Raw genomic sequence first — 10,748 nt, 5'->3', positions numbered from 1 at the left:
TTATTTCCATTACCTCGGTTACTTCATGGTTATTTCCGTGCAAATGTGTGTATTAGTCCTTGTTAAGGGCTAGAAGATAAACCAACAAAACTTAATTGTAGTTTACCTTCTTTTAGCAAAACAAAAAGTAAGCCTAACCATGAATTTTATACATCCATTTAACTATTTAAGTAACTACAATAAGTAATTTTTTCTGTTGGTTATTTCGTCTTTATGTGGAATAAAAATATTATTCTAAATCCAGTTTTATTCTTATGTTACATAAATTAAATTGATTAATCTAGTTATATACCCCCAATTGTATTTAGTTGCAATTTAATGCCCTAAAGTTTTTAAAACTTACATTTTAGTACTCTTAGTTATGCAAATATGAGAATTTTCCCCTAAAAACTTTCATAAGAAACTCATACGCTATTTCTAAAAGATTTTAATCCAGATTTTTTGTTAAATTTCCTATTAAACCAATCAAAATCCTATTTTGTTTCTATTTTTTAATAACACAATCTGTGATCGAACCCAAAACTGTAGGAGCTATATTGAAACATTCCAATCATACGGAACACCAATTGTGGATAACCAAATCCTATTTTAAACCTACTCTATTTTAAACGTAATTTTGATAGGTTAACATGCACTTTAGTACTCTCAATTATGAGTTTGCCCCCAAAAATTTTTGCTACAGCACCTGTTTGCTAATTTTAGAAGAATTTTTATTTTTTGCTATATTTCCTGTTTACCTTTTCATCCTATTTTAAACGTATGCTAATTTATCTTAAAATAGAATTTTAAGATAACCAAATCCTATTTTAAACCTACTCTATTTTAAACGTAATTTTGATAGGTTAACATGCACTTTAGTACTCTCAATTATGAGTTTGCCCCCAAAAATTTTTGCTACAGCACCTGTTTGCTAATTTTAGAAGAATTTTTATTTTTTGCTATATTTCCTGTTTACCTTTTCATCCTATTTTAAACGTATGCTAATTTATCTTAAAATAGAATTTTGATAAGTTAAAAAACAGTAATTTAAACAAATGTAAAGTTTAAATGTTCAAAGATTTAAATGCTCTAATACGGAAGAAAAGAAGAACGAGAAAGGGGAAAAAAATTGAGAGTTAAAAAGAACGCCGTTGCCGGGGATCGAACCCGGGTCACCCGCGTGACAGGCGGGAATACTCACCACTATACTACAACGACTTCGTTGAAAGTTGTTAATACATCATTTTATTAAACACATTTAATCTATTGTTGTTTTCTTCCACATGCGCATAAGCTACTAGCTGCATGAAGCCAAATTCAGTTCATGGGCACATGTGCTCTTTATTTCTACATAAGAACTTCCATTTTGCACCTGTGAAATGACATAATCTAGAGCTTTGCCGAAGCAATTTTAATACCGTTTCAAGTTTCGATAGGCAACGGAGAAATTTTCAATTAAAAGTAAGCGCATAATACTGCAGAATTATTATTTTACAAGTTGATTTCTTGATAGTTCGAGGGAATTAAAGGATGCTACAGTATTTCGTCAAAAGGGAATTGGGAAGGTTCATCATCAATGCATGTCCAGCTTAAAGAATTAATAAGATATTTACTAATATCGATATCTAGAGAGAATAAATACTTCAAAAGAGTGGTAATTTTTACACAACATCATTCGGAGAGCATTCAATCATGCCAACCTGTAATCTAGCATTCAAGCATGCCAACTTGTAATCTCAGAATTTTGTGATTGATAAACGAACCATAGTACCACATGGATCACCTGATCATATATACTCAGTTGCAGTAACAAGAACAACACAACTAGAGTACTGAAATCGTACAAACTTCATTGAAGAACCTAGAATGGCAGAAAGATTCACACTGTTCGATTGGAATCTATTCAACAGGAAGAGTTCTTGTTTTGGACATTGATTATATGACATAGAAATCTAGATTGCTAGATACACTAATCATGCTTAGTTCGCGCATACACACAAATACATGGATATCACTTTCACTAGTAGAAAAACGACCAATCTAGACGGAAATTTCCGTCTAGGTTGCTCTATGTACAGTCTAGATTGGTTTACCTAGACGGAAATCCGTCTAGTTTGCTCCGTCTAGAATATTTCCGTCTAGATTGGAGCAAACTAGACGGAATTGCGTCTAGATTGCCAATCTAGACGGAAAGCAACCAAGACGGTTGTGTAATTTCCGTCTAGGTTGTCAATCTAGACGGAAAGCAACCTAGACGGTTGTGTAATTTCCGTCTAGATTTGAGGCTGAGGGTTTTGCTCAGCCTCTCGGAGACCGAATGAGAGAGGCGGAGAGCAACGGTTCTGTCGCGCGAGGACGAGCGGAATTCTGAATGCAGAGACGACGGGGATGGGAACGTCCGGGAGGGAGGGATGGCCGGGGCTCGAAGGAGGGTGGTCGGGAGGGGAGGTCGGGAGGGGGGCGCTGCCGAGGGCGGGGGCAGGGGGCGCCTGCCAAGGGGGAGGGGGGAGGTCGGGAGGCGGATGGGGTCTGCCATGGGGGGGTGGGGCTCGGGGAAGCGGGGGTTGTCCGGAGCGAGGGGAGGTCGGGAGGTGGGCGGGAGACGCCGGTCGGTGAGGGCCGGAGGAGGGGGGTCGGTGACTAGGGCGGGAAGTGGGGGGGGGAGGAGAGTAAGAGAGAATGAGAGAATGGGGAGGGCGGTGGCTGACCCGGAGATAAAATTGCCCTAGGCAACCTAGACGGAAATTCCGTCTAGGTTGACCAAGCAACCTAGACGGAATTTCCGTCTATGGTTGTTCAACCTAGACGGGCAATTCCGTCATAGGTTGACTTGGCGACCTATTGACGGAACCTCAACCTAGACGGAATTTCCGTCTAGGTTGCCAGTCAACCTAGACGGAATTCCGTCTAGATTGACCTTTCCGTCTCGTTTGGAAAACTAGACGGAATTTTCCATCTAGTTTGATCCAAACTAGACGGATCAACCTAGACGGAAAATTTCCATCTAGTTTGATTCAACCTAGACGGAAATTTTTTCCGTCTAGATTGTTCCGTCTAGATTGGTCGTTTTTCTACTAGTGTTTAGCATGCCATGATTTGATTTTCTCTCATATAACCCTGGGGGTGGGTTTTGTTTGGGTCGATGGTGTTGAAATTTTCAAAAGTTGTTCAAGTGATATGATTCTAACCCTTTAGGAAATCTTTTCAGAAGATGTTCGAGTGGTAGAATTTTAACCAATTAGGAAACTAATTCTATTATAGTTCATAGTTGATGGATTCATTAGATTGGAGTTTTAGAATTCATATGCATTTCCTTTGAAACTGTACGGTCTGACTTCTGGCATTAACTCCTCCCATGCTTTTATCATGTCTCTCTCCATTGCACCAAAAATATGAAGTTATGGGGTGGGTTAAGAGTTATATTTTTATATCCTGACATGCTCTTGCACGTTGAGCATCCTTTTGATTTGATGAAAACTAGATTCACACAGCGAGTATCAAACTTTTTTATAAAATTGGCATTACATTCATGGCCAGTGAGATTTGATCCTGAGTTGCTCTGCTACTATGTGAAAGTTCTTAACCATTGCATCAAAACTCCGAAGTATGGCAAAGAATGATGAATATATTTTTATATCCTAACACTACGGAATCTAATCCTAGGGCAGTGTGGTTTGCATCTTGAATTTACAGAGCTATAAATACGAGAATCACTAATGAGATTGTTTTTTTAATAAATAATATAACTATTTATGCTTTCTAATTTAAAATATCACAAATAAATATTCATGATGCATAATATCTCCGAAATAATAGTATTACCACATAGTCAAGTGTTGTGCCTCAAGGATCTTACAAAAAATAAATATTTACAGAGAGAAAAAAAAAAAGAACACTATAAGTCTCTATAACTAATCCAAGTTTTTTTTGAACATGTCAATATTTTATTTCACTTGCTTTCATGATTTGTCTCTGAGCTCCTTGCTTGAAATGTAAGTCTCTGTGCTTACAAACATGCTCTTGTCCTGCATGCCATGGTGGTCGTCATATTTCATGCTCATGGTTTGAAAATTCAACAGGTCGAATATATAATCATATACACAGAGGATTTATAGATTATAGAATTATATAATATAAAACAAAGATGAGTTTATGCTCAAGTGCTTGTCAATAATAGTTTTGCACGCTCAGGACAACAAACTCTACATCAAATAGAAGGCTCATCTAACAATGGAAAACAATACAACTTACCAAATTAAGATTTAACCTCTCTCGCAATTTTCCCTTTGTGCAAGTGAATCCTCGATTATAGATATCCTAATTTCTTATAGCCAAAGTTTAAGATGAGGGAAGTCAGCTACATACGTTTCAAGGGCACGGAACTCTCAAATATAAATGCTGATCGCAAATTGTTCCTCCTTAGCTATCACTTGTGTCCGTTTGCTCTTGGGTTCACAGTAAACAAATTTATGGACAGAGCTGTCCTTTTCTACCTTCATCAATATTTTGCCGTCTTCATCAACCATCAAAGGGATAGCAGACATGAGCAAGTGACAACGCAAAGGGGAGAGATCACTATCGTATGCTGCATCACCCATTTGCTCATAGTCCCTCAACATCCATAGATGCATACGCTTCCGTGAACGTAATTTGTGTGGCAGGCATGATGGAATTTGAAGAACACAACCCTCTACACAAAGGAAACTTTTATTAATAGAACACTAGGGAGTACAATACTTGCTCTTACAAGAGCACCTCACTTTCACACAACTTTTTATTTTGGTGAACACTCACACAAGCCTACACTACACACTCAAGCTTTCAAGCTTACTTCTTGCTTGCTTCAAATGAGAGCCCAAGACCCCTATTTATAGTTGCTTAAGAGGGCTAGGAAGTGTGTAGAAGAGTTAATCCTAGCCATACATTACTAAGAAGTTTCTAGAAGAATAAATACTAGCCATACACTTGTATCTTCCTAGAAACTTCATGGTAGATATTTTGTAGGATGTTACTAGAAAGAAGTTCTAGAAAGTTGTTCTAGAATAATCTAAGTTGGTGAGGAATTCTAATACTCCCCCTCATCACCAACTTTCATTTCTCACAAGTCCAAGCTTCTTCTTAAGCTTAAAAAATATTTCTGTCTTTAGTGGCTTGGTGAAGATGTCAGCGATTTGGTCTTCAGACTTGCAATATGTCAGCATCATAGTCTTCTTTTTAACTTGATGTCGGATAAAATGATATCTTGTCTCTATGTGTTTGCTTCGTCCATGTGCTACCGGATTTTTGGCAAGTGCAATAGCTGACTTGTTGTCAATGAGAATCTCTGTTGGTGCTTCTTGTTGGTGTTGCAACTCCTTCATTAGATTTCTAAGCCATATCGCTTGACATGCACCTGCAGATGCAGCAATGTATTCCGCTTCGCAACTTGATAGAGCAACAACTGACTGCTTCTTTGATGACCAAGAAAAGGCTGCTGATCCAATACTGAACATGTAGCCGGATGTACTTTTTCTTTCATCCAAGTCTCCCACATAGTCACTGTCGGTGTAACCGACTAGTCTTGGATCTACACTTTGTGAGTAAAATAATCCTTTATTAATACTTCCTTGAACATACCTGAGAATCCTCTTGGCCACCTTGAAGTGTTCTTGCCTTGGCTCCTCCATGAATCTGCTCACCAGTCCAACCGCAAACATTATGTCGGGTCTTGTGATGGTCAGGTACCGTAGGCTTCCGACTAATCTCTTATACAAAGTTGGATCAATAGAGATTCCTAGTGAGTCTCTCCTCAGCTTCACTCCAACTTCGACAGGAGTTGCAACTGGTTTGCAGTTGTTCATGTTGAACTTCCGAATGATCTCCTTTACGTACTTTTTCTAAGAGATGAAGATTCCTTTCTCAGATTGCGACACTTCTACTCCAAGAAAGTATGACATTTCTCCAATGTCAATCATCTCGAACTCCTTGAACTCCTCGAACATTTTTGGATTGTTACCGGTGAAGATCATGTCGTCCACGTAGAGACATACGATCATAATGTCTTCATCCTTCTTCTTGGTATAGAGAGAGTGCTCATACGGACTCTGCTGGAATCCGTTCTTCTGGAAGTATGCATCAATTCTAGCATTCCATGCTCTGGGTGCTTGCTTCAGTCCATACAATGCCTTCTTCAGCTTATAGACCTTGTCTTCTTGATTCTTCATCACGTACCCAGGTGGTTGCTCGATGTAGACTTCTTCTTCTAGATAGCCATTAAGAAAGGCTGACTTCACGTCCATGTGATAGATCTTCCACCAGTTTTGTGCTGCCAATGCGATAATGAGTCGAATGGTGTCGATCCTCGCGACTGGTGTGAACACTTCTTCATAGTCAACTCCTTCTCACTGGCTATAGCCCTTTGCAACAAGCCTGGCCTTGTACTTCTCGATTCCGCCGTCTTGATTTGTTTTTGTCTTGTACACCCACTTTACTCCAATGGGTTTATGGCCTTCAGGTAAGGAGGTGAGCTCCCATGTGTCATTTCTCTTGATTGCCTCAATCTCATCATCTATGGCTTTTCTCCACTTGTCTTCTTGAGCAGCTTTTTCATAGCTGACCGGATCACATTCTGCAAATAAACAGAATAGTGTGTAGTCATCCATCATCTCAACAGGCTCTGTATCGTCATACAGATCTCTTAGGCTTCTCATCCTCCTTGTTGCTCCCCCTGAAGAGCTTCCTTCACTTGAGCTGGATGGTGATGATGTCGGTGTCGATGTTGAGGTTGATGGAGCTGGACTATTTGGTGGACTTTGTTCTGGTCTTCCAACCTCCTGCAAGTCATCATCATTATCTTCAAAGAACATACATTTAATGTTTTTGTCTTCATCGGTCCATTTCCAATAATCTTCTTTATCGAACTCCACGTCTCTTGAAATGATTATCTTCTTTGTAATTGGATTGTAGAGCTTGTGTGCTTTTGTCCTCCTCTCGTACCCAATGAATATGCACTTTTCTCCTCGATCGTCCAGCTTCTTTCTTTTCTGCTCTGGGACGTGTGCATATGCAATGCACCCAAACACCTTCAGGTGGTTGACGCTTGGTATGATGTTGCTCCACATCTCTAATGGTGTCTTGAACTTTACGCTCTTTGTCGGACATCGGTTGAGGAGGTAAACTGCACAGTCCACGGCTTCAGCCTAATAAGTCTTCGGCAGGTACTTGATCTTCAACATGCTTCTGACCATATCAAGAATGGTACGATTCTTCCGCTCTGCTATGCTATTATGTTATGGTGTGTAGGCGGCAGTGAGTTGATGAATTATCCCGTACTGCTTGTTGAAATTGTTGAATGCCTTCGAAGTGTATTCTCCGCCTCGATCTGATCGGAGCACCTTGATGTGGTACCCACTTTGCTTTTCTACCATCTCCTTGAATTCTTTGAATTTCTCTAGGGCTTCGGATTTCTCCTTCAAGAAATAAACCCATGTTTTTCTGCTATAATCATCAATAAATGTGAGAAAGTACCTATTTCCTCCAAGAGAGACGACTTCAAATGGTCCTGCAATATCTGTGTGGACCAATTGTAGCAACTCTGTTGCTCTTCTTGACTTTCCAACTTCGAAACTTCTTCTATGTTGCTTGCCCTTCATACAACCTTCACATAGCTGGTTCGGATGATTGATTTGCGGCAATCCTTTCACCATTTTCTCCTTCCACAGAAGATTTAGGCCACTGAATGCGAGATGCCCGAATCTCAAATGCCAGAGCCAAGACTCATCCTTCATAATCATCTTTAAGCACTTGATAGGGTCAGTATGAATATTTAAGGTAAACAGTCTATTTCGAGACATGTTCACCTTTGCAATTACTTTATTTTTATTCTTGATAGTGAGGGCAAGGTCTTTTAAATGTATATCATAGCCTCTTTCAAGGAGCTGGCCTAGACTCAAAATATTATTTCGTAGTGCTGGAACATAATAGACGTCAGAGATGTACCTATTCTCGCCCGTCTTTGTCTGGATCATTATCTTGCCCTTGCCTTTCACTGGAATCTTTGATTGATCTCCAAAGGTGACATCTCCTTGTACCGTCTCGTTCAGCTCCACCTGAATCTAGATATCAGATATCTTTATTCTTGCTTTCGCTCTCCTGGTATGTCAGCAGGACTGTTGAAGTGTCTGGCTGCTCCCTTTCTACAAAGTTACTTCTTTCTGCCACTTGATTTGATTTCTCCCAATATTCGTAGCTGAGATGACCGTATCTCTTGCACTTGTAACACTGTGGCTGAGATTTGTCCTCCTGGTATTTTCTTCCTTGCCCTCGTCCTCGTGCGCCACGACCTCGTCCTCGATCAAACGATCATTCACGATCTCCATTTCGATCTTGATTTTCATGACCTCCTTGGTACTGTCTCCTACGACCTTGTTGGAAGTTTGAGCCACCTTGAAAGGAGCCTCTGCCTCTGTAGTCTCCACGTCCTCTTCGACTATCTTCTTTGATAGTCATCTTACTTTGCAAGGATTGTTCTAGATTCTCCGCTTGATTTGAACTAATGTTTATATCTTGTTCATAAGCTTGCAGAGAACCTTGCAGCTCATCAATAGAAACTTCGGAAAGATCTTTAGACTCTTGTATTGCCGGAATAATATATTTGAATTTAGAGTCTAAAGTCCTAAGTATCTTCTCGATAATTCTTACATCATTAATTGCTTCTCCATTTCTCTTCATTTGATTAGTTATTGTCTGAACTCTACTAAAATAGTCTGATATTGATTTTGTAGCTTTCATCTTCAAATTTTCAAATTCAACTCTTAATGCTTGGAGGCATACCTTTTTGGCTCTTTCCGCACCTTGATAGGATTTTTGTAAAATCTCCCATGCTTCTTTAGAGGATAGGGTGTTGGAAATCTTCTCAAACGCTGATTCATCTACGCCTTGGAATATTAGGAACAATGCCTTTTTGTCTCTTTTTCTAATCTCCTTCAGCTCACTCTTCTGTGTAGCGGTGAGAGTTGCTTCTACTGCAGGTGACTCTGGCTCAGTGTAGCCATTCTTCACGAGCTCCCACAAGTCTTGCGAGCCGAGCAAGACTTTCATCTGGATACTCCAGTTGTCGTAATTGGTCTTCATCAGCTTCGGAATCTGTGGCTGGATCATGTTCGCCATCTCGTACACGAGCACCTTCGATTGGCCCGGCTAGATCGAACTTTGCTCTGATACCACTTTGATGGAATTTGAAGAACACAACCCTCTACACAAAGGAAACTTTTATTAATAGAACACTAGGGAGTACAATACTTGCTCTTACAAGAGCACCTCACTTTCACACAACTTTTTATTTTGGTGAACACTCACACAAGCCTACACTACACACTCAAGCTTTCAAGCTTACTTCTTGCTTGCTTGCTTCAAATGAGAGCCCAAGACCCCTATTTATAGTTGCTTAAGAGGGTTAGGAAGTGTGTAGAAGAGTTAATCCTAGCCATACATTACTAAGAAGTTTCTAGAAGAATAAATACTAGCCATACACTTGTATCTTCCTAGAAACTTCATGGTAGATATTTTGTAGGATGTTACTAGAAAGAAGTTCTAGAAAGTTGTTCTAGAATAATCTAATTAAGTTGGTGAGGAATTCTAATAAGGCATAGCTGTCCATCGAGCTCCGTCATGAAAACTTCCTCATAAGTTTCCAGCGAAGTGAAGCTTCCTGATCGCGATGGAGTTTGAATCACCAACCGCTCCTCTTGCTTGAGATAAAACCGATGCATACCATTATTGTTAGTCTAAGCATAGACCCAAAGCTGAAGCCGAAGCTGGAATCAAGAAGATGAAGCAAAACGAGTGAAACAAGAAAACTACAGAACGGTCGACCGCGGTGCTTTCGGCGGTCGACGGCGAGTCGTGTTGGCAGTTTCCTAATTTGTTTTGAATTCTGTTTGAGCTCGGATTCATATATATACCTATATATTTCTAGGGCTAAATAGGGACGTGAAAAACCATCAGAAGAAAAGAAAAGAGAGAGAATCTCAGAGAGATTAATCCCTTATTTAAGTGCTTGTATTCCTTCTTCAATTAATCAAAGAGATTGTGTGGTGTGGCTCCCGAGGACATAGGCACGTTGCTGAACCTCATTAAATTCGTGTGTTCTCTCTTGTTCTTATTTCTGCAAGTTTTTATCTTTGATTTGTGGTAAATTTCTTTCTTGCTCAACTTTCTAATAATGCCCGGAAGGGCAATGGTTCGATTTGATTGTTTCGAATCCCCAACAACTAGTATCAGAGTTTCGTTCAGTAATTTATGAGAAAGTCATGGCAGAGGAAATCGAATCTAATATCGAGAAGTTTGACGGTTCAGACTTCGCCTACTAGAAATCGCAGATGGAGAACTATCTGCACCAGAAGGACTTGTATCACCCGTTGATGGGTAAGGATAAGGGACAGAAGAAAGAGGAGTCAAACGAGATTTGACATTTTCTTATATTGGAGATTTGACATTTTGTTTCATAGCAAATAGATATTTCAAAATTTCATACTTGAAGATATTGCAATATTTCATACTTGCAATTGTTACAACCCTCTCTCAAGAAAGATGAAGTCATCATTGAATACACAAGAGAAATTTTTTTTATTGAACTTTGATGGACAAGTCTGTGTGGCATCAAACTTTCTCATAGTTTATCCTCTTAGAGTTTGGAGGTTGTTGAAGACTTTTTTTTCTTTCTAAAATGAGATGATGTAAGAGCATTGATTTCAATTTGTATTTTCGGCCTGCCCAAGACTGCACATAAG

General features: G+C 39.5%; 1 protein-coding gene and 1 non-coding gene across 2 annotated transcripts; both read right to left on the bottom strand.

Annotated features, from left to right (window-relative positions):
* Nucleotides 1,126–1,197, bottom strand: TRNAD-GUC. Its single transcript has one exon. It is a non-coding gene; the product is annotated as a tRNA-Asp (tRNA).
* Nucleotides 8,320–9,126, bottom strand: LOC109847789. Its single transcript, XM_020417029.1, has one exon. It carries the CDS (start codon nucleotides 9,124–9,126, stop codon nucleotides 8,320–8,322), a length of 807 nt encoding a protein of 268 aa, XP_020272618.1.

The sequence above is a fragment of the Asparagus officinalis genome, chromosome 7 (genome assembly GCF_001876935.1).
Source record: "Asparagus officinalis chromosome 7, Aspof.V1, whole genome shotgun sequence".
In the NCBI taxonomy this organism is placed as follows: domain Eukaryota; kingdom Viridiplantae; phylum Streptophyta; class Magnoliopsida; order Asparagales; family Asparagaceae; genus Asparagus; species Asparagus officinalis.
This window is presented reverse-complemented; position numbering and strand designations above follow the sequence as displayed.